General features: G+C 51.6%; 1 protein-coding gene across 3 annotated transcripts; it reads left to right on the top strand.

The window, feature by feature from the left end:
- Nucleotides 1-790: 790 nt before the first annotated feature.
- PIK3CD (phosphatidylinositol-4,5-bisphosphate 3-kinase catalytic subunit delta) lies at nucleotides 791-23,459 on the top strand. Of its 3 annotated transcripts, none has more exons than XM_071449281.1 (24): nucleotides 791-1,250; nucleotides 6,650-6,723; nucleotides 7,082-7,245; nucleotides 7,996-8,224; nucleotides 9,177-9,400; nucleotides 10,130-10,255; nucleotides 10,913-11,062; nucleotides 11,353-11,442; nucleotides 12,164-12,385; nucleotides 15,118-15,214; nucleotides 15,522-15,652; nucleotides 16,249-16,308; nucleotides 16,438-16,605; nucleotides 17,067-17,188; nucleotides 17,350-17,493; nucleotides 17,705-17,804; nucleotides 18,401-18,579; nucleotides 18,782-18,891; nucleotides 19,150-19,228; nucleotides 19,481-19,648; nucleotides 19,996-20,119; nucleotides 20,382-20,527; nucleotides 20,773-20,905; nucleotides 21,412-23,459. In XM_071449281.1, exons 3-24 carry the CDS (start codon nucleotides 7,105-7,107, stop codon nucleotides 21,547-21,549), a joined length of 3,081 nt encoding a protein of 1,026 aa, XP_071305382.1. In that variant the 5' UTR covers nucleotides 791-1,250; nucleotides 6,650-6,723; nucleotides 7,082-7,104; the 3' UTR covers nucleotides 21,550-23,459. The 3 variants fall into 3 exon arrangements, with proteins under 3 accessions (XP_071305382.1, XP_071305380.1, XP_071305381.1); XM_071449279.1 differs by having other exon boundaries at nucleotides 793-1,250; nucleotides 10,130-10,309; XM_071449280.1 differs by lacking the exon at nucleotides 791-1,250 and adding an exon at nucleotides 2,614-2,631 and having other exon boundaries at nucleotides 10,130-10,309.
- Nucleotides 23,460-23,530: the final 71 nt, after the last annotated feature.

The following is a 23,530-nucleotide window of genomic DNA, read 5'->3' as shown; positions in this document are numbered from 1 at the left end:
CACTGGAAACATTTCTTGTTCCCATCTGCTGCTGCTTTGGAACCACTGATTTCCCGTGGCAGTTGGGAGAGCTGCACTGAGCAAAGGGTGATGGCAGCCCCAGGGGTTGGGGAACTGGTGGGATGAGACCCTGCACAGTGCTTTAGTGCCTGGGTGGGCTTCCCCTGCTGCCCATGGACCTGTACAACAGATTGGGGAGAGAAAAAAACCGAGTGGATAATCCTGTGTGTCCTTGGTATCCAGCATTTAAAGGTGGGCTTGGTCCTGTTCCTGTGATTAGCAGGTGGAAGTGGAACACCGGGTGTGTTAAAACCTACCCTGCTCCTACTGTGGACCCACGGGGACTTTGTCTGCCTTGAAGGGGTTTCTTCTCATCCCCCAAATCCACCAGACTCTGCTTTGGGATTTGGGGTATTCCCCACCCTTATTGCACTGTTACCCACTGCCAGTGCTCAACAAGTACCACCAGGGTCTCTCCCCTTCTCCTTGGGGCTCTCTCCTTGTCTCCTACACTCCATGTCTTTTCCCTCTAAATGCCCTTCTCTCTCTTTTTCTCCCAGACTCGGTGTCAGCCAGTTTCTAGGCTTCCCACAGTTTTCCAGATGAAGAAAGAGCAGTTGTAGGACTGAGGCAGTCAAAGGAGCGCTTTCCAGGAAAGGAGTGAATCCCAAGCCGTTTTACATCTCCTGTGCGGGCAGTTCCACGCACAGATGCGCTCGCAGGACCTGCCCTCGCTGCTGCGCTGTTGTGCGGCCCTGCGGCCCCGGAGCGAGCCGCGGGTGCCTCCGGTTCGCCGCCAGTGCGGCACAGGGTGGCGGCCGCGTCATGCTCCGGACACGCGGTGCGCTCGGCTGCTGGTACCGAGCGCTGCCGGCATCGACCGCAGCCGGGGCCGACCGCAGCCATCACCGAGTGCTGCCGGCCCCGGCTGCTGCCGGCCCCGAGCGCTGCCGGTACTGACCGCAGCCGGCACCGAGCGCTGCCATCACCGCGGCCGCGCCTTCCCCGCCGGCATCTCCGCTGCGTGCGGAGCGGGGCCGCGCTGCCGGGCCGAGGGGCACCGGGACGGACCCGGGCCGCTGCCGGGCCGAGGGGCACCGGGACGGACCCGGGCCGGTGCCGGGGCGGGGCGGACGCGGCGGGCGCGGCCCCTCCGCCGCCCCTTGGCAGGCGGGGCCGGGGCGGCGCCGGAGCGGGGCCGGGAGCGCGGGAGCCCCGCAGCCCCCGGGACCCCCCGGCCGCCAGCGCAGGTGAGCGCCGGGACGGGGCCGGGCCGGGGCTGGGGCCGGGCTGGGGAGCGGGGCCCGGGCGGGCCGGGGGCTCCGGGGTGCGCGGCCGGCGCTGCGGGGCCGCCTGCGGCAAATGCCGGCTCCGCTCGGGCGCCGTCAGCGAGCAGCGCTGCTGCTGGGCTCGGGAAAAGCGCTCCAGCCTCACGGAGAGCGGGGTCGGCACAGCCGCTGAGCGCCGGAGCTGCCCAGGGGCCGCCCTTGGCGCTGTGTCCCCCGTGCTGGTGGCAGGGATGGGATGGGATGGGATGGGATGGGATGGATGGATGGATGGATGGATGGATGGATGGATGGATGGATGGATGGATGGCAGGCAGCAGGCTCGGTGTTTTGGCCAGTAACCACTCATCCCCTGCCGGCCTATCCCGCAGGGTGTTGCTGGTGTCTGCCTGGCCTTTAGGTGGCTTTGGCACATGGAGCGTTGCCGCCACAATTGTCCCTCCCGGAATTGGGGAGTGGTAACACCTGGTTATCAGGACCTGCCCTGGTGTAGGGCTTGTGCTGCCTGGCTCAGCCACGTGTGTTTCTGCTGTGGGTTAGCTTTGGATCATGTTTTTGGCAGGGCATGAGTCTTTTAAGAGCTGCCAGTAGATAGTCTGGAACATGGCACGCTGTATGTGCCTGAGATGGGAACCTGAAAGGTGAATGTCATGATAGAAGTCATTAGAAATGCGTGACTTGTGATTTGTTTCCATCAACAAGATGGACTCTGGTTTCTGGTGTTGTGGAGCCGTTGGGAACAGTTGAAAAAGCCTAATTTCAGCAACTTCTTCAGCTGGAAGCTTTCGTTTATCACAACTTCCTCCACGTCCCAGGCTCTGCCTGTGTTAGCATTAATAGCAAGGGTGCAAGGATCTCATATCCCTTTGCCAGCATTTAAGAGTTACAACACCCCATGTGAGTTACAGGCTGTACTTGTGCATGTGAGAAAGCTGAAACACGGAGGAGTTTGTTGTTTGATGTTGTGCAGCAAACAATTGTCAGGTTTGGGAACAGAGCTGTGCACAGTGCTGGTTTTCAAGCTTTGGCTTTAACCACTGAATATACGTTTTCCCACTAGGTAGTTCCTCAGGCAATACTGTGAACTTGCCCAAAAGCTGATTGGAAGTTTCCACCAAGGTTCTCGAGTCAGATGTTTTTCTAGCTCTGCGATGTCTCTCTGTGGTGATAGTGTTTTACTCCCAGAATGATGAATGGCTTTACATTTATTTTTCTCTTAAGTTTCTTTGCCTGAACTCCTCTTTCCCTCCCTCTGGCTATCGCTTCTGTTTGGAGCTGAGGTTCTGCTGAGCCTGAATGATGGCATATTGCTCTGATGCTCTTCTGCAGCTGGGAGCCCCAAAAGGTGCAGCCTGTTTTTATCAGCACACGTGCATTCTGCTTTCCTATCTCTTCTCTTGCTGACAGCCCCTTTCATCATCAGCCCTGCACACAAACAAGGTTATCCCCAGTTCAGATCACATTAGTGTAGTTCTGCTTCCATTACTTTTCCCTGTGAGTCTGTTTTGTGGGAGTGTGTGTGTGTGTGTGTGTGAGGTGGGCATTGAACAATTTAAAAGCTCAAAGGAGTCTTTATTTCATTAAGGGAAGGGCCCAAGCCAAGGGATTCTTCCCCAGTGGTTGTTTAAAGCTTGATCCTTATAGTTTCCACATAACCAGAACAAATCCATGGATGGTAGGAAAATCCATGGTTCTCCAGTGACACCTGGATGCACAGATGATGCTGATTTTTGTTAATTAAGTGCTGGTTTTTATCAGCACCTCTGGTAGGGAAGGGGATGCTCTGTAGTGTCTTAGAGGCCTGAAGAGTGAGGTGTGGGCATTTTCATCCTTTGCCAGGGACAGTTCATGGTACAGCTACATCCATCTGATGGTTTGTGTAAGTAAAGGTCAGATTAATCAGGGGCTCAGAAATATCTAAGAAAAGGCATTGTCAAAGCAGCCTAACTGTGTGTCAGGTATGTAGAGTTGGATGAACAAGGGACTGCTGTTGAAAGAGTGAGTGAATCAGTGCAGGCGAGTGTGTGGCAGGATAGGAGAGATCAATGTACAAAATGGAAGCTGATAATATGAAAAAAACCTTTATTTGATTTTTATATTTGGTGGAGGTAGAAGTCATAGGATGGTAAACCAAGTAGAGGGAATTCAAATATTCTAAACTAGGGTTTGAGGAAGATAAAAAGCCTCTTGATTTTAGGGGTCGTTCAGTGCTTGAATGGTTTTCCACAGTTTTCTAAGGAGTCCCCAGTGTTTTCCTACCTGGTTGATGACCTGAGTTTGACACTTGTGGGTGTGTGGAAGGAGGAAGAAGAGACAGAGCTGTGGTGCAGCCTGGGTCTGTACTGAGGGTGCAGCCCTGTCCCAGGAGCTGAAGGAGGGCAGAGATGGCCCCATGGCACAGCTGAGACATGGACCCTGTGTTACAGGAGACTGCTGGAAGCTGTGATGGAAACATCTGGGGCAGATCTGACCTGTGACACCAAAGGGAAGCAGCTCCAGCCTGGGTTTGTGTGTGCCTGGCTGACAGGCACTGGGTGTGAGTCCCCAGCAAACCCTGCCAGGCTTTGGTTTGCTCTCCCAAGCTCCCATGTGCAGGCACAGTTTGGCACAATTACCTGCTGCAGGATTCTTCCCCATCTGCCTTGAAGGGCAATTTGGGGTACTTTTATTGTCAGTCAGTGCTGAAATGACTTGTCTGCAGTGTAGGCTTGTTTTACCCTGTGAGCCCAACCAAAAAAATCAAGACCAAGCTGAAAACACTCTCAGAGCACACTGAAGTGCTGGGAGAGCTCAGAGCTGGCTCAGCTCTGCCCAGTGTACTGACTGTGTGCTGAAGCCATGTCAAACACGTGTGTACCCCAAAATTCCGTGGTCTCCTCCCCCAGCCAAAGCCATGCCTGCAATGAAAGTGACTTCCTGCAGTCTCCCACGCAGCACATCACCTGTGAGCTCTGCACTGCTCATTTCCTATAAGCTGAGAAGTATTTTGGTAGTCCTGGGGTTTTGTAGTTTTGCAATTTGTTTGTGGGTGTTGGAGCTTCCGTGTCTGTCTGATGCTGCAGCCTCACAGGGGAACGCTGCTCCATGTCTGATATTTTTTGCTTTCTTTTTTGGTCTTTTTTTTTTTTTTTTTGCCTTTTTCTCTCCAAAGCAGTTGCATGTTGTAAACACCAGACCTGTGGTTGATATAGTTCACAGGGGGAAATTGAAATTTGTGTTAGTAGGTTTTATGTTGACTGGTGGCTAGTTAAATAGTGGCTGGGTGGTTTCAGATGTGTCTCTTGGACTCTGCACAAATTTATCTTGCCTCAGATTCCTCAGCTGTGTTGTCTCCTTAGCTGATGCTGTGCCTCTCTTCTCTACGTGGCATTCAGTAAAATTGAGGGTTTATTTCTCTCCTAGTGCATGGACTTATCCCATGTGGGCATCAGCTCTGCCTTGGCCAGCTCCCCTCTTTGCTGAGGATACACATTTATTACCTGCACACTGAATAAATGCTGCAAGGGGAGTGCAGTCTGTAGCTTTCCTGCTGCAGAGTGAAGAATAATGAACTGAGGGCACAGGGGAAGTTGTGGAGTTGCCTTCATCTAAAAAGTGAAATTTTGTCTCATGGTTATTTTCCTCCACCACTTTTACTGTCCAGTGATGAAGAGGTCTGGGCTTTAAAAATTGACAATTATACTGGAGAATTCTTTTTTTTTTTTTTTTTTTTTGGGGAAGACTGCTGCACTGAAAGACAGGGAGTATATCTCAAATTACTCCAGTAGTGTAAACCCTGCCAAAAAGGAGTGATGCTGCACTTGGTTGTTCACAAATGGCAGAACAACCCAGAGAAAAGGGAATTGTAATTACTTGTACACATGAGGTCAAGATAGTGCAGACAAGGTTGGAGAACTCTGTTCGGTTTCCCAAGGCAAAGGGGAAGAGGGAAGTCAGGCAGTGCAGGAACACCCATCTAGGCAGAGCTGGCCTCATGTAAGAACTGTCACATCAGATCTGAGCTCCAACAAGGAGAACATTCTGAATTTAGCAATGGGAAGGGGAGAGACTTGGTAAATGATGTATTAGAAACTATGACAGTCCAGAGTTAATCTTTCTTTGGTATATTCACACCAGGAAAAAATCCTGCATCCTCAGAATCAGGGAGTTTGGAAAGACAAGGTGCTGAGCTTGAACTGACACCGTAGAGCTCGTGGCTTAGGCAGGCACTTCATATTCTCTGGGCTGTGGTGCCAGATAGAAATCCTGAGCAGGAGGAAGCAGCTCAGCCTTGGCTGTGTCTCTGTCTCTGCTGGTCAGTCGAGTTGTGGCAGTTTGCTGATTCAGGCTGAGGTAGCAGATCCACCAGAAACCTGCTGTTTTTAGTGTTGATGGGCAGAGAACGAGGCCAGCCTGTTCTGCTTTATTCAAACTGGTAAGCCTTGCCTCCTCCCCCCGTGCTGCCCTCCCTGCAGGCCCGGGGTGGTTTGTGGTGGTGCCGGCTCTGTGCTGAGGAAGCAGGACAGATAAAACACAGCTCGTGTTTCTGGGAATCCTGACCTCACTGCTGACAGGGAAGTGGTGTGCTCCCAGGAGCTGGCAGATAAGCTGCTGGGCTCCTTGTGCTTGCCGGAGCCCAGGGCTGGCTCCTGAGGAGCTGCCAGCAGGACTCTGTGGTTTGGGAATCAGCTGCACTTTGCTCAGCTCCTTTCCAAGTCCCTACAGCCACGGCTGCAAAGCTTTAAGTTGTGAATGGGGAAATGTTGTGCTGGTTTCATGGGCTGAGGAGAAGGGACACAGACTTGCTCAGGGCTGAGCACCTTCCAGGCTGTACCACTGGGATGTTCCTCTGCTGATCTGGCAGGACAACTGCTGAGAGGGAATTGGGGTGAGCTGGGGTGGTTGCTGAGAATTAGCTGGAGCCATTTCCCTGCCAGTGCCAGCAGTTCCAGTCTCCAGCATGTGGGGACACCACATTGCCACTTGTCACCTGTGCAGGAAACCAGAGGTTTTATTGCTGTAGCATTTTGCATGTGGGCAAATGGATGGAGACTTTGTTAGAGGTCTTTGAGAAAGGAAATGTCTGACAGGCTGCTGGTGAATGCCTTTTGTGTCATCCTGCGTATGAAAACAGCAGCTTGCACCTGATCTTGTACCAGATTCCTGTTCTCTTTGCATTCCTTGGATGTGCTGGAAATAAATTGTAGCATCCTGCCAAGGGACAGGCTGCAGATGGAATTAACAAACTTATTCTGACTGCCTCACCCTTCAACTTCATTTTTGTATACTTGTAGAGAGGGGGTGTACAGCAGAGTATTATTTGTTTGTGTGTATAAAATGCGTGCATACTTGGAACCAGCAACAACCCTTTTTCCCTCTTGCAGACTGGAACTGAGCTCTGGAAAAACAAAGTGGAACTTGGAGCATGTGGCCTGAGGATTGCCTTACACAGCCAGGGGTAGGAACTTGCTGTTTCTCTTGGCTGCTTGGTCATAGATGAGCTATTGGGACAATGTCTTTGTTCTCCAGAGAAGATAATTCTCTTATTTCTGTGTCAAATGCAGGTGTAGATGTTAATCCTGGCCTAGAAGGGATTAAGAGAGGGTTGCATTGAAATAGAAGCAATGCTATAGTTACATGTGGCTCAAAGGCACTGAAGTGGAATTTTTACTAATTTACTTTTCCTGAGCTTTAAGGCTGTGCTGACCTTCCTTTCTTTAGGTTCTTTTGCACATTAATTTTCAACAGAGCCCAGCACAGAACTGAGCAGATAACATGTAGCCAACAGCACCAGACTGTTTTCCCTTTTGTTGCAGGTGGTAGCTGAGCAGTGAGCAGGATGCCCCCAGGCATTTACTGCCCTACGGAATTCTGGTCCAAAGGTGAAAACCAAAACATCCAGGTGGACTTTTTGCTGCCCACAGGAATATACCTAAACCTCTCAGTGCCCTGCAATGCCAGCCTGGGCACCATCAAGCAGGTAACAGCCTCCCACTAGCTTTGGGTGACAGTCTGTGTTACAGCCAGAGGGTCATCCACTGCAGAGCTCTGCCTCCAACAGCAGACACTTAGGATGAGAGTCAAAAAAGGGATGTGAAGTCATGTGAGAGTGCTATCCACAGGGAGAGAAGCATCCTTGGGAACTGGATAGTGTTGACAAGACTTGAGAAGCTCTTGGCTCCTGTCCTTGGCATCCTGACAGATTTCATGTTACTGGGGGCAAGTTACTTAACCCAGTTTTGTTTCCAGTGTGAGTAATTGCTGTGTTTCACAGGACCAGAGTCAGCAGGTGCTCACTGTGAGATGTTCAGGTGGGGGTTATTTAAATGCTCAGGCTGAGGGATTGACATTGCCCAAAACAAAAGGCAGGCATGAAGAAAGGAAGTCAGTTAAAGGCACCTACAAATAAACCTGCCCAGCAGTTCAGCACCAGCTGGAGCCACCAGACCTGGCTGAGGAGCAGCCTGGGAGTGCCAGGGGGCTGTGGGGACCTTGGTCCCTGTGTGGGGACCTTTAGCTGTGTGCTGGGGGACAGGTGGTGGGTGACAGTGGCAGGGTGAGGGCTGGACAGGCCCTGGGGGCAGCTGGGTGGCAGTACGGAGGGTGACAGTGTGTGCTGAGGGACAGGAGCAGGAGGGAGAGTGACAATGGCAGGGTGAGGTGTGCAGGGTGACAGCAGCAGGTGACAGCAGGGTGACAGCAGCGCAGTGACAGCAGCGTGCCCCCACAGGTGCTCTGGAAGCACGCGCAGTATGAGCCGCTGTTCCACATGCTCAGCGACCCCGAGGCCTACGTGTTCACCTGCATCAACCAGACGGCCGAGCAGCAGGAGCTGGAGGACGAGCAGCGCCGCCTCTGCGACATCCAGCCCTTCCTGCCCGTGCTGCGCCTCGTGGCGCGCGAGGGCGACCGGGCCAAGAAGCTCATCAACTCCCAGATCAGCCTGCTCATCGGGAAAGGTCAGCCTGCCCTCATGGGCCCAGCATGGCTCTGGGGACACACAGCCCTCATGGGCCCAGCATGGCTCTGGGGACACACAGCCCTCATGGGCCCAACATGGCTCTGGGGACACACAGCCCTCATGGGCCCAACATGGCTCTGGGGACACACAGCCCTCATGGGCCCAACATGGCTCTGGGGACACACAGCCCTCATGGGCCCAGCATGGCTCTGGGGACACACAGCCCTCATGGGCCCAGCGTGGCTCTGGGGACACACAGCCCTCATGGGCCCAGCGTGGCTCTGGGGACACACAGCCCTCATGGGCCCAGCATGGCTCTGGGGGCATACAGCCCTCATGGGCCCTGCGTGGCTCTGGGGACACACAGCCCTCATGGGCCCAGCATGGCTCTGGGGACACACGGCCCTCATGGGCCCAGCGTGGCTGCTGGCTCTGGGGGCACACAGCCCTCATGGGCCCAGCATGGCTCTGGGGGCACACAGCCCTCATGGGCCCAGCATGGCTCTGGGGGCACACAGTCCTCGTGGGCCCAGCATGGCTGCTGGCTCTGGGGGCACACGGCCCTCATCCCCTTGGGCACAGCGTGGCTCCTGGCTCTGGAGGCACAGATATTTCTGTTGGGCACAGTGATATTTCTCACTTTCCGTCCTGGACAGCGTGGGTGCAGGGTGGGACACTGGGACAGCAGCAGGATCCTGCAGGGCATGCAGGGGACACTGCCTGTGCAGGGCCAGGGAAGGGGGTGCTGCCTGCTGGCAGAGTGCTGGGCCCTGGGGACAGTGCCACTGCACATCGTCCATCAGGGGCTGCTGGCAGCTCAGCTGACTCTGCTTTTGGCCATGTGTTAAACACGTGTTCAGGGAGACTTTCACAGACAGGAAAGGAAAAGGCTCATTTCCCCCACTGGCTGCAGATGCTTATTTTGCCCTCGTCTCCTGCTCTGCACCCAGGTTTGCACGAGTTTGACTCGGTGCAGGACCCGGAGGTGAGCGAGTTCCGCGCCAAGATGTGCCAGTTCTGCGAGGAGAAGGCGGCCCAGCGGCAGCAGCTGGGCTGGGCAGCGTGGATGGAGTACAACTTCCCCCTGCAGCTGGAGCCCGCTGCCAAGGGCCTCTCCTCTCTGCAAATCCCCAACAAGAACATTTTTGTCAACATCAGGTTCCAGTCTGGCGGGGTAAAGCACAAAACTTTCCTGTCACGGTGTTTGGTGGTAATGTGTGCCTGGACAGTGTTTGCATGTGTTCAGTGTTCATTCTCCAGATTGCTTTGCCTGTGGAGAAGATTGGGAGGGAGCTGCTCTCCCTCCTGAACGTGCACTGGGTGTACTGGTTAGCTGGAAGCTGAGGTTGCTGCATGTACGTGGGCTGGAAACCTTTTTGGGTTTGGGTGGGAAAGGAGCACAGAATGCAGTACTTGGCTTTCCTTTGGAAGCTCAGGAGCCTGCTCAGCAGACACTGCTTGCAGGCACTGCTCTGTGCTGCCCGTGGGCCCCTGTTCCTGCGCCTGCCTGGGCTCATATTCTGCCTGTTGTGCCTGGGCATGAAGCAAGGTCACCCTGGCAGATGAACAGCCTTCAGAGCAGTGTGTTTGAGCATGGGGATCCTTCCAGCCCCTGCCCTGCTGCTGCAATGACTGTGGGAAGGTTTTTAATGACTGGCAGCCACATAAACTGGTGATTCTGCTGAAAATTGAATTTCCTGATTTCCAGCCTTGTGCTTACACTGCTGAAACTTGCTCCTGCCCAGTTTGGCAGGAGGAATATCTCTACTTACCATAGGCTGATGTGTGTGATTGTACCTTCCCATGCTGCTCCTCATTGCTAGCAGCAGGAATGCTGCTCCCTGTCTGTGCCATGCCAGCCCGTGCTGGTGTCTGACACTTTGCTGTGCTGTTGGGATTGCAGGAGAGCTTCATGTTCCAGATCTCCCCCTGGGAGTTCCCCATCACCCTCATGAGCTATGCCATTAAGAAACAGGCCACTGTGCTCCGCCCCGAGACCGTGCAGCAGCCAGAGGACTACACCCTGCAGGTGAATGGGAAATGTGAATATCTCTATGGGAACTACCCCCTGTACCAGTTCCAGGTGAGCCTCGTGTCTTGCTTTGTCAGTGGCTGTTCCCACATGGCCTTCTCTTGCTGGGGTTGGGACATATTGAGAAGGAGGGAGTGCTGTTTGCAGGACTGCAGCACATCAGTGACAGCACCTGGATGCTACCTAGGGCAAAGGGTACTTCCAGCTACCTAACCAGTCCTTATTTTTGGGGGGCCAGTGGTCTAAGCCTGTCCCTGGGTGCCAGGTGCTGTGTAAATACATTTACAGGCTGTGGTTCTGGAAATATCTGTGAGCTTGTATGGTGGGATGAGGGTTCTCCCATTGAAAGCTGGGCAAGTAATCCTGAATCATGTGCTCCTCTGACAGGGCAGACTGCTGCTGGGAGTGCTGAATCCTCCTCAGTGTTTTCCCTTAATGCAGCCATTTGAGTCCATTGATGAAATGCCAGCTGTAAAAGGCACTTCATATTCTCAGCTCTGGCAGCATGAGGCCAGCGAGTTGCAGGTTTATAAAGCGAGAGGAGATAATTGAGAGCTGGGATTGGATTGTTGCTGTGTCCTTCCCCGAGTCCCTGCAGGGCTCCTGCCTGGGCTGGTGGCTCTGGCAGGCCTGGCTGACCCTGTCCCCTCTCAGTACATCCGCAGCTGCCTGCAGCGGGGCCTGACCCCCCACCTGACCATGGTGCACTCCTCTGCCATCATTGCCATGAGGGACGAGCAGACCAACTGCATCACCAGCCCCCCAAAGGCGGCCTCCAAGCCCCCACCGCTCCCCAAGAAAAAGGTAAGAGGGGACAGGGACCCCTGAGCTCACCCTGGGCTCCTCTGCTGGGGACACACTGGGCTGGGTTGGGAACAGCAGTGGGTGCTCCCTGCAGGGCAGGTTCCCAGCTGGGGAATAGGGTGGGAATTTCCAGACAGCCTTCCAGCCCCCTCCACAGCTTCCCTGGCTCTCCCAGGCTTCTTGCTCTTTTCTGCAGGACCCAAAAGCGTGGAATGGGAGATGAGTTCTGCTGCTGACTTGAGAGGCCTTTGTTGCATCTGTTTCTGATCAGAACCCTTTTCTCTTTCCAGCCAAACTGTGGCTCTCTCTGGTCCTTGGAGCAGCCTTTCTACATCGAGCTGGTGCAAGGCAGCAAGGTCAATGCAGATGAGAGAATGAAGGTGGGGACTGACTCACTCTGGGGTTTGTGCCTGTGCTTTCCCAGTCACAGCCCTCTGGTCTGTGTGGGGAGGACAGGGGTGGCTGGCAGTGTGACCTCACCTGCTCCTGTGGGGCTCCATTCAGCCCTTGGGCAGTCTCTGAGCTGCAGCACAACAGGGATGGGGATGGGCAGATAGCAGCCCAGCATTGGAAAAGCTGCTGCACAGCAAACAGAGCTGCTGCCCTGAGGTAATGGCATTGGGCAGGGCTGGGCAGGGGACACCCAGCTCTGAGAGGAGTGATGGGAGAGGTGATGGCTGGCAAAGGGAAGGCAGGAGAAGCAGAGGCCTGGGATATGTGGGGTGTTTACCCTGAAGGGGGAAATGAGGAGAGGTGGAAAAGCTGCCCTTTGGGAAAGGAAGGAAACTGGGCAAGAGTGTGCCACATTAATCAATATGCAAGTCTGCATGAAGTGAGAAGATAACAATGTCCTCACTGAAGCTGAGCAGAGAGACTTCAGAGCTGAGTGTCTGAATGAACTGGGAAAAAGTCAGGAGAGGGACACCCTGTTCAGGGAGAGCTGCCCTGTCTAAAGAGAGAGACTGCAGAGCTGAGTGTCTGAGTGACCTGGGAAAGAGTCAGGAGAGGGACACCCTGTTCAGGGAGAGCTGCCGTGTCCCCTTCCCCTGCAGCACACAGGCAGTCCATGGGCTCACAGTGCTGTCCTTGCTGCTCCCTCAGCTGGTGGTGCAGGCAGGGCTGTTCCACGGCACCGAGATGCTGTGCAAGACCGTGTCGAGCTCGGAGGTGAGCGTGTGCTCGGAGCCCGTGTGGCGGCAGCGCCTGGAGTTCGACATCAGCGTGCGCGACCTGCCGCGCATGGCCCGGCTCTGCCTCGCGCTCTACGCCGTCGTCGAGAAGGCCAGGAAGGCTCGCTCCACCAAGAAGAAGTCCAAGAAAGCTGTAAGTGAAGCCAGCCTGGGGCTGAGCCAGGCTGCCCAGGGCTGCAGGTCGTGTCCTGCGCTCCTGAACCCTTTTGCTTTCAGAAAGCTTTGTGTTAATGAAGCAGCACACAGGGCAATGGCCAGTATCCAGCAGGAACAGGAAGCTGAGAAGTGGCTGCCTGTAAGAAAGGCTGTTTATGTGCAATTTCTTCTCTAGAAAGACCTGTCCCTGTTTTGCTCTTCTGCAACTTCCGTGTTCTGTAGTTGAGGTTAAACCATCAACTCTGTTGCATTTTCTTTCTAACAAGGTCTTTCCTGCAAATCCCCAGTGGAGCAAATTACCAGCTAGGGAGGGGGAATGAACTGAGGAATGTAAACATTGGTTATGGCAAGGTAAAATCAAAGTGCAGGTTCCTCAAGGTCACTGTTCAGGTGTGGCAAACTGACCAAAGTGTTAAATCACCTTGGAAGCTCTTGATCTGAGCATCTTAATCAGAAGTAGTGATATATCTCACTTTCCAAAGCTTCTATCCCATTAATAATTTAGTAACTAAAACAGATCCAACTGCAGCCTGTGATTTAATTGCTGATTTCCCAGAGTTGTAACGTAAGCCTCAAGCTCTGTTCTTTATGAGCAGCAAAGGCATTTGTGCCTCTGCAAATTATTGTTTCAGTGACCACAGAGACTGTTCCCGTGCCTTAAGGAGAGGGTCACTCGTGCCATCTGTGCTGGAGTGCAGAGCAATGAGGCACTGATGAGTGTGATGAGAAGATTTCAGTTCTGCTCACTCCTCCTCACTGCTGGGAGGTTCACTGAGCCTTGTTGTGCTGACATCAGTGGGGCTCTCAGGGTTACTGTGCAGTCATGTCTGGGAGCAGCAGCCAGCTCACAAATCCTGCTTGTGGGGACCAATTTCTGGGTTGAAGATTTCAGACTGGAAACATTTTGAGGCCAGGACCAGGATTAACAGTTTTATTGTTGGGTTTCTTTTCTATTTAAGAATAGCAGAACCCCAGCTCTTGCTGGAGACTTTTGTTGGACAGAAGATCTGATTCATCCACAGGCTGGATGATTGTGGTCACACTGGAATAATTTTCAGTTTTGAAGCAGTCAGAAGGAAATCTTGCTGTTCTGACTGACAAAACAGAGGCAGTCTGTTTAGCTGAGTTGTTAAGAGGAACTTATTCATGTGTGTTCTGGTGCTGGGGAAAGGTGGGTGCATTCTGATGAGCTTTTAGTATAAAATCACAACAATTCACCACAGCTGAGCAGTGAAAAAAGGAATTTTTCCCCATGGTGAGCTATAGCTCAGAGTGAAGTGCCCAGAAATAATTTCAAATGATTGTTAAGGGCAGGTTACCTGATTTTTTTGTTTGTTTGCTTTGACTGTTATTTTTTTCCTTACTCAGAGGTTAATTCCATACATGTTGTTTGTATGCAGCCTGTCCAGAGCAGATAGGTGGGAGTAAATCGTTTACTACCACAAAAGCAGGCATGTTTGCAGGCTGACTGGATGAGTCAGAGGGTTAATGTCACCCAGAGGGTTGGCTTTCAGTGTTTCTCTAAATCATGCAGGAGATGGCTGTCTTTAGAATCCTTGTTTTGCTGGACCTTATCCACCAGAAATCCTGCCTTGTGTTTTGGCAGGCTCTGAGCTGTGGTTAGATGTCATTTACTCTGTTAGAAAAGGTTATTGCTGCTGGTGGTGTTTTATTTGGCTTTTCCCTGTTGTCTGGAAGCTGATGTCTCAAATGTGATTTCACTGAAGATATTTGGAGGAATCAAATCAGCTCCGGGGTTATGAGAGGCTTGAAGTGACTCATTTTGTCACGTTAGAGGGAAATGGGGGCTCTGTAACCTCCCCCAGTGCTGGGTGTTCTGTGGGGATGTGCCCCAGTGGAACGAGATGTGTCCCTGTGGCTCCTTCCAGCGTGGCTCTGTTTGTGGGTGCCTCAGTGCAGGATTTCTGCCATGTAACCCCTTTTCCAGCTGATTTCTGTGCTGTGATCTGAGCTCTGAGTGCTGCTGCATGAGGTCAAGTGTTCCATCTGGGGAACCTGACTGCAGGAAAGCTGAGCTCACTCGTGGAATGTATGTCTGCTCTGGGGCTGGGAGCTGGGTGAGGGCAGGGGATGGGTTCTTTGTCTTGGCCATGTCCCAGGCACTTTACTTGCTGGAGTCTGCCTCCTCTAAAACAAGGCTGGGTTGGATTTGTGGGGTTTATTTTGGGGGTGTGGTGAGGGATTGGCAGCATAAAGTTTGATTTCTATAGATAGTGTTTATTATTGTACAAAGAAGCCAAGCCTTTTTTTCCTATTTTGAGCTATTTCTAGCATCCTTTGTCTCGTTTCCCAAAATCATGCCTACTCTGTGTTCCCTGTTTCAAAATTAAAGCTCTTCTCCCTCCCCTCAAATTGTGAAATAGATAAAATGTGTAGTAGTTCCCTCAAATATGGAATGTAGATTAGCAAGACCTTATTGGAAAATTAGAGATTCTTCAGCTTTGCCAAATATCAGGTGGTGAAGTTTCAGACACATTTGTGGTGTTTGTGTTCAGACACATTTGTGGGGACCGTTTGGTGCCAGCACCACACAAAGGACCCCAGGTTTTGGCAAGTGCCCGATGCCATCTTGCACTGTTAATTTAGGAGGATTCAGGAGGGGAGCAGGCAGGGGGTCCCTTTTCAGGGGGTCTCTCAGTGCCCTGTGCAGCCTGGCAGGGCAGCCCCCCACGAGCGCTGTCTCCGCAGGACTGCCCCATCGCCTGGGCCAACGTGATGCTCTTCGACTACAGGGACCAGCTGAAAACGGGGGAGTGCTGCCTGCACATGTGGTCCTCCTTCCCAGGTACGGCAGGACAGGGAGCTGCTGGCCTCTGGCATCCTCAGTGCCCCCAGGAAGTGGAGTGGCCACTGCTCTGTGCTGGAGCCCTGCCAAGGCAAGGCTTTGTTGAGCTTGGCTTTGCAGCTGTGACCTGAGAGGTGGCTGCTCACCTGGGGATGCCACGTGCCCTTCACTGGGGAAGGCTCAGAGGGTGAAGTGCTCGTGGCCAGGCAGTGCCCAAGGCAGTGCCCAGGGACAGCCTCTGCTCTGCTTTCTGCACCAAAGCTTCGCAAGATTTGGGCTCATGGGTTTTGTGTACTTTGTTTTTCAGATGAGAAAGGGGAACTTCTGAACCCCATGGGCACAGTGCAGTGCAACCCCAACACTGAGAGTGCAGCAGCCTTGGTCATCTGCTTCCCCAGCGTGGCAGCACATCCTGTGTACTACCCATCCTTTGAGCAGGTGGGGCACAGGGACACTTGTAGGAATTCCCTCACTGTCCCTTCCAGTGGGGAACCTCTGGGGCAGCCATCCACAGGGACTGGGTGCAAGCAAACTTGATTAATGGATATTGTTAACTGAAAATTTCACTTTCTCCTCTCACCTAATGGACCTTTGAGTGAATACTTTTCCAAGCTATGAATTACTGAGGTAGAGATGCTGTCATAGATGAGCATTTGTTTAAAAATTAGGTTTAACTGAGCTGCCTTCAAACTGCTTTAAGGTCTTTGGGAAGGAAGAGGAATAAAGGGGAAATGAGTGAAAGTAGGCAGCTCCCTCCCTTTCAGCAGAGTGATAACATGCCATGTGTGAGGTGGAGATTTTCCATCTGTCACTGTAACTGGCCAGACAAGTGGAGGAAGAGATGTGCCTGTTTCAGGGGAGGAAGCAGCTCTGTGTTCCCCAAGAGGCAGGGTCTGGCTCAGAGCCTGTGCCAGGCACAAAGGGGAGCCCAGGACAGGGGGCAAGGGACTGACCTCCAATGCAGCACGAGGTGATGGTGCCTACAGTTACAGAGGAACTGGGAGCCTTTCTCACCCTCTTTATTTGTGTCCCAGCTGCTGGAGTTGGGAAGGAATGGAGAACAGCCCCGAGCTGCCCCAGAAGATTCTGAGGAGGTGAGTCTGCTGGCATCAGTGTTCAGCTGCCTGCCAGCCTGGTCTCACTGGCTGCTTTTCCCCCTTACCCCCTGTCCCAGCTGTGTCCCTGTGGGCTGGCTGAGCCCAGAGTGTGCTCTTGCTGTGCAGAAGCTGCAGCTGAAGGAGATCCTGGAGCGGAGGAGCCACACGGAGCTGTACGAGCACGAGAAGGACCTGGTGTGGAAGATGAGGTTCGACATCCGCGACCAGTACCCGCAGGCGCTGGCCAAGCTGCTCGTCATCACCAAGTGGAACAAGCACGAGGATGTTGCCCAGGTGAGGCTGCTGGGGCTGGCAGCCAGGGCTCCTGTTTTGGTCCATCTTTCAGTGTCTGCATTCCTGTGCTGTGTTTGGGAGCCCAGCTGAGCAGGGGTTTCACAGTTTTCTCAGGGAGTTCCCAGCTGAGGTCTGGCTCTTCTGGGGGCTGTCCCAGATTCATTTCTGGCCAGCAAAGTCTTGTTTATCCCTTCAAGAAACTGGAGGCAAGGAAAAAATCTGTATAATTCTTGGGGAAAAAGATATCTGGGTTGAATATTCTTAAATGATAGTAAGAGATCAGCACAAGCCACCTCAATGAATCAGTTTTTGACCTGGTATCTGCAAACTTGCTGTGAGGCATCTATAAATAGTGACCCCCTGTAAGGAGCTGCTCTTTCATCAGTAGAATTTCAGATTTATATCCATTGTCATAAAAGCCTTGTTCCTTTTTTAAACTCTTTTCTTTTTGGTCATTACAGATGATTTCCCTGCTTCAGACCTGGCCAGAGCTGCCTGTCCTGAATGCCTTGGAGCTGCTGGATTTCAGCTTTCCTGACCGTTATGTTGGTTCCTTTGCCATCAACTCCCTGAAGAAGCTGACGTAAGTGCTGTCCCCAGGGGAGAGGCAGAGCCCTTTCTATTTCTGCTCAGGGCTGCTGAGGGGCTGTGAACAGCAGTGACAGCCTTGGCTTTGCAGCGTTTACAGGAACAGTTATGGCAGTGAAGACAAGGTTGTGTTTCATGTTTCCTTTCTGTCCACAGGGATGATGACGTGTTCCAATACCTGCTGCAGCTTGTCCAGGTGCTCAAGTATGAATCCTACCTAGACTGTGAATTGACCAAGTTCCTGCTGGAAAGGGCATTGTCCAACCGCAAGATCGGCCACTTCCTCTTCTGGCATCTGAGGTGAAGAGCAAATCTTTTGGGCTTTTTCTCAAAAATCAGGGCAAACCAGCATTTACTGAGTCCTTCATTGCTCTGTGAACTGGGAACTGCTACTTTTTACCTCAGGTGCCTCAATAAGAATTATTCCAGGAGGACACAGTGTTGGTTTTTTATTAATTTCTTTTTGTCTTTTGTCGTTCTGCTCTAACTGCTCTGCCTGCTCCCTGCCCAGGTCAGAGATGCACGTGCCTGCTGTTTCCCTGAGGTTTGGGCTGATCCTGGAAGCCTACTGCCGGGGCAGCACCCACCACATGAAGGTGCTGATGAAGCAGGTACTGATTGCCTCGGGCCCCCCTCTGCCTTGGGGCTGGTTCTCAGCTCTTGGCTTGCCCAAATTATCCTTACCAGCAGTACAAGAAAAGCCTCGTGAAGGCTGCTGGCTCTGGGGTCCCCTGGAGCTCCCCAGTCTCACCCACTCAGCTGCAGTGTGTGTCTGGAATGCTCTGAAATGTGCAGACCACTGCTGTTACAGATCAGCTGGCTGAGGTGCTGTGCAGTGGGAGCTGCTCACAACCAGAACTCCCCAAAAACAACAAAGGGCAGGCTGGGCTCTGAGTCTCATCCTCTGCACTTTTCCAGCCAGGGCACCTCACTTCTTCCTTTGGAGTGTGGTAATGTGCTTTATTCCTGCTGCAGCCATTACCCTACAATGCATTTGTGCCCAGCAGAGTATCCACAATTAATTATGGATCTTCCTCAAGCAGACACTACTAAATTTGTTTTGCTGCAGTATGTGAAATTGCTACAAATTGAAAAGGAAGTAAGAGATGGAACCAAGGTTTACATTTCACAGGAGATTTTAATGTTTTTTAACCTTTCTCCAGGAATTTCCTATTTGTTAACCCTGTTTCATCCCTCCTGTTTTCAGGGAGAAGCACTGAACAAGATGAAAGCTCTGAATGACTTTGTGAAAGTGAGTTCTCAGAAGGCCACCAAGCCTCAAACCAAGGAGATGATGCACATGTGCATGAAGCAGGAAACCTACAGGGAAGCTTTTTCCCACCTCCAGTCCCCCCTGAACCCCAACATCATCCTTGCTGAAGTTTGGTAAGGGAGAGATCTGCACCTCTGAATTTGTGTGAATTTTGTGCTTTGTTTCACACTGGAGCCAGGCTTTGGGTTATCCCAAGGTTCTTTCCTCATGGAAGCCCAAAGTCCAGCTGTGGATGGAGTTGCTGTAGGACTGGCAGCTTGGATGGCTGATATTTTAATAGATGGAAACTGAGGGTAATATTTTTATTTCCTCTAGTGTGGATCAGTGCACCTTCATGGACTCCAAAATGAAACCTTTGTGGATTGTGTTTAATAGTGAAGAGACAGGTGGAGGTGGAGTGGGTATAATTTTTAAAAATGGAGATGGTAAGTCTTTATTATGCTTGTGAAAATATATCTTTTAGTCTCAAGTATTTACTGGGTGAGTGGGCCTAAATCTGGACCATTAAGATGTTGTGTAAATTAGGAACTTTAATGGTTTTGGGTGAGTTGTGGTAGTAATCTGAAAATTTATATTAACTCCCCTCTATATTTCACCTGCTTCCCCCTTTAATTAAGATTTTAGTGCAGAAATTGAATGTCTTTGAACAGTAAAATGATCTTTTGCTCTGCATTGCTGCCCAGATCTGCGCCAGGACATGCTGACTCTGCAGATGATCCAGCTGATGGACATCCTGTGGAAGCAGGAGGGCCTGGACCTGAGGTGAGCAGTGTGCACACAGTGCAGCTGTCCTGCACTGGCAGTCAGGGTGCTGAGGCTGCTTTCTCTGCAGGCTCCCTTTGCCCCAGCAGCTCTGTCTGGTGCTCTGGGAGCAGCTGGGCAGCTTCTGTGGGCTGGGGAAGAGAACTGCAGAGCAGCAAGGGAGGAGACAGGGCAGGCAAGGGAAAGCTTAAACGTCACCACCGTGCATTTGTGGGCAGGATTTCAGTGGAAGGGTTTCTTTCATCTCTGCAGGATGACCCCTTATGGCTGCCTCTCCACAGGAGACAAGACGGGGCTGATTGAGGTGGTCATGCACTCGGACACCATCGCCAACATCCAGCTCAACAAGAGCAACATGGCGGCCACGGCTGCCTTCAACAAGGACGCTCTGCTGAACTGGCTCAAGTCCAAGAACCCGGGGTGAGGGCTCACCTTCCCTCCCTGCTCCTTCTCCTTCAGCTCTGCACAGCTCCAGGCTGTCCCACCTGGGCTGTGGCTGCTCCCCTGCCTGGCACACCTGGAGGCCTCATTTCCATTGTGGATCTCATTTCCATTGAGATTGTGGACACCCCCTTGTTCAGACCCCTTCAGTTACAGATCTTGCAGCTCATTTTTGTGCAGCAGGGGTGGGAGTCCTGCCTCCAGAGAGCACTGTGGCAATCCAAACGAGCTTCCCTCCCTTCTCCTGCACTGAAAACAGCTCTCCCCATGGGGCAGTACTGGAGTCCAAAGTAAAGTAATCTTTCACTCTTTCCTACCCTCTCCAGAGATGCCTTGGACCAAGCCATCGAGGAGTTCACCCTGTCCTGTGCTGGCTACTGCGTGGCCACCTACGTGCTGGGCATTGGGGACCGGCACAGCGACAACATCATGGTCCGGGAGACGGGGCAGGTAACGGGGAGGCACCGGGGCAGGGCATGGTGGGCACCTGGGCATGGTGGGCACCTGGGCATGGGCTCTGCCCAAAGCAGGGCACCTGGGCAGGGCACAGTGGGCACCTGGCAATGGGGATGGGCTCTGCCCAAAGCAGGGGCCCTCTTCCCTCTCCCAAAACCCTATGGCCAGAATCTGCTCAAAGCAGTAACTGAAGAGAGCTCAGCTCTGATCAGCTAAAACAGGTAATAGTCTGAGATTTTTTTTTTTTTATTTGCAGCTGTTCCATATTGATTTTGGTCACTTTTTGGGGAACTTCAAGACAAAATTTGGTATTAATAGAGAACGAGTCCCTTTCATCTTAACCTACGACTTTGTGCATGTCATCCAGCAAGGAAAAACTAACAACAATGAGAAGTTTGAAAGGTAAATGCTGGGAGTTAAACTTGACTTCAGCTTTTGAAGCTCTAAATTTTTAGTATTTATTTCCATCATTAGTATTATAAGTATTTAGTATTTATTTCCACCAATGTGCAGCTTATAGCTGCCTGTACAGATGAAAGTAAATAAATTATTAACTGGAGAGAGCAGGGTTCAGACTGCTCAAGTGCTTTATGGAATGGTGCAGCTGGCAGTCCTCACTCCTCTGTCTGGCCTTTGCTCCTGCCCAGGTTCAGGGGTTACTGTGAAAGGGCCTACATGATCCTGCGGCGCCACGGGCTCCTCTTCCTGCACCTCTTTGCACTGATGAAGGCTGCTGGGCTGCCAGAGCTCAGCTGCTCCAAAGACATCCAGTACCTGAAGGTAAGAGGCAGAGCCCATGCAAGGGGCTAAAACTGAGCACCTGATTTTGTGGCTGGGGGAGGAGCAGGTCAGTGTGCAAGGCCAGATTCTTAGAAGCAGATGAGCTCCAGAACAGTGAGTGGATGCCCAATGGCCTGTGCAGGACATCAGAAATGCCACGTCCTGGTGCTCAGAAACTTCTTCAGGTTCTGCACCTGGAGGCAGCAGGAGCCTGCTTGGATGGAGGCAAAGCCCTTGGCTCTCATTTCCTAGTTTGCCTCCTGAGTCATAACCACCCACCCCTGGCAGCTGCAGGAGACTTTGTCCAAGAGCAATACACAATGTGCTCTTTCCTGCACCAACAGAAGCAGAGGGTGCAAGTGTTTATCAGAGAACAGGAACAATTAAAAATAATTGATAGCTACTCCATTGCTCCTTTCAATTGAGTAATTTCTTATGAATAAATGTCTTAGTGGTTGAGCAGTGACTTGTTCAGCTGTGCACTGATTTGTGCCTCCTGCCTCCAGGACTCCCTGGCCCTTGGGAAAACTGATGAGGAGGCACTGAAACACTTCAGAGTGAAGTTTAACGAAGCCCTGCGGGAGAGCTGGAAAACCAAAGTGAACTGGCTGGCACACAACGTCTCCAAAGACAACAGGCAGTAGAGCAGGAGCTGCCCCTGCCCAGGAGAACAGAACTGAACAGCCCAGCACTGACAGACTGGTGCCTAAGGCCTGAACAGTGCTGCAAGATCCCCCACCTCATTCCCAGAGATCAGACATTGCTGCATGACTGCACAACTGCTGGCCTGTCCTCAGCCACACCACCCTGGCTGCTGAACAGCTTTGGGGGACAAGGGAGAGAGTGAGGCAATAAAACTACAGCATACAGTGAAGGTAGGTACAGCTACTGTACCCCTGAGAACTCCTTCAGCTTCAAATACACCTTTGAATGAAGCCAAGACATTTCTAACATCTCTCCCGTGTGCTAATGTCTGTGTTTCTAGTTTCTTGAAAATTTAGCTGAGCAGAGATCCCCCTATGCCTGTAGCCTATCTAGGACACCACTATTACAGCTTAGAGGCATTAACTTCAGCACGTGGTCACTCCTGCCCTGTGTCAGTGTCCACTGAGGTGGGTCAGCTCAGAGCACACCAAAGCTGACTTGGATAAATGGTTTTACTCTGCCTTGAGACAGGATAAAACATCCAGGCTGTCATATTGCTTTCTGTTTGCTCCAGAGGCCAAAGTGTTCTGAAACTGAGCTGGAACTCAGCTACGGCTGCCTAGAACTGATGGCACAAAAGCAGCTTTGAGGTGGCCACTGGATCAGGTACTTTGCTTTCCAAAGTTAGGCTTCAGTTGAGCCTCAAGTAATTCCTGCATTTCTGCATTTATTTTGGTTTCAAACCTGAAAACGCTAAGGTTGCATTTCAAATTAAAGTACTTACTGCTTTTCATAAAAGATGTTAAGCTGTGAGGTCTGTTCTGGTTTGGATCTATTCATACAAACCCTGTTGCCTCTCAAGCAGCAGTTCTGGCATAGAAGACACCTCATTTTAATTTAATCTAACCTGGGAGAGCCCCTTTTCCTACACCTTCAGATGATACTGTGACTGAAGCACTCAGGCTCTAACAGCTGCTTTGGTACTAGAGGGAAATACTGCAGGATTTAGAGCTCTGTGCAGGCTGATCAGTGAGAACCAGTCCTGTGCCTCTGCTCCATTTTAGAGAGTAAATATTGCTATTTCCTTGCTTATTAAACTAATTTACAGAGCAAAAAGTATGCAAAAAAACCTCTTGGGCCCTGTGCAAGGTGCGATGCACCGAACCCACAGCCCCAGTCAGGTTCTTGTGGAAGGGAAGACACTACAGTTCCAGAGCTGCAAAAGCAATTCTCTTGCAGTGCCAGAGCCTGGTGGTCAGGGTGCTCTGCTCATCCCTCTCACAGCACAAAGGCCAGGCCCTCACAGATTTCAGAGCAGTGGCTCCTGTCCTGTCCCTCACTTTGAGAAGTGCAATAACACAAAGGTGTATCAGTATCAGCTGCAAGAACTGAGCACAGTTTTACAGAGCTTACTTAGTCTGGAAAACTTGACTTACCTAGGAGCAGTAAAAATTCAGTGAGTCATGGTGTGGACCTTCTTTTGTACACCCTGGGAGGGTATCTTGGATAAATCTCTGAGAGCTCTGTAGGGTCAGCAAAGAGTCTTTGACTCCAAATTCACAAGGCAGCAGCTCACCTGATGGTTTTCAGCAAGATGGACTGTACTAAAGATTGAAAGTTAGATCATTTTCAAAAATGTTCCATTTCATTACAAGTGGCTTCTCATTTTTATAAATATGCTCAGAATGATAGACCTATTTCTATTTATTTAGAGATGTTTCTGTCATTATTTTTTTTTAACTCTGTACAAACTGATTGTGCTTATTCTGTTGCCTTTGAAAAAGAAGTATTTTTTTAAGCCAAACCGTGGTTCTGCAAGAAGAGAATGTTTACATGTTTAGCTATTCAGTTGCGGTAGGTACATGTTTTGTAAATAAGAAATAAAAGATATGGATGAATTGTACACAAATGCTGCTTCTGTGTTTGAGAGCAATGACCACAAAACTCTCCTACTCCCCCAGCAGAGGCAAATTAATGCAG

This window comes from Agelaius tricolor, unplaced genomic scaffold (assembly GCF_023055355.1).
Source record: "Agelaius tricolor isolate 1412-34295 unplaced genomic scaffold, bAgeTri1.0.p SCAF_28, whole genome shotgun sequence".
Lineage (NCBI taxonomy): Eukaryota > Metazoa > Chordata > Aves > Passeriformes > Icteridae > Agelaius > Agelaius tricolor.
This window is presented reverse-complemented; position numbering and strand designations above follow the sequence as displayed.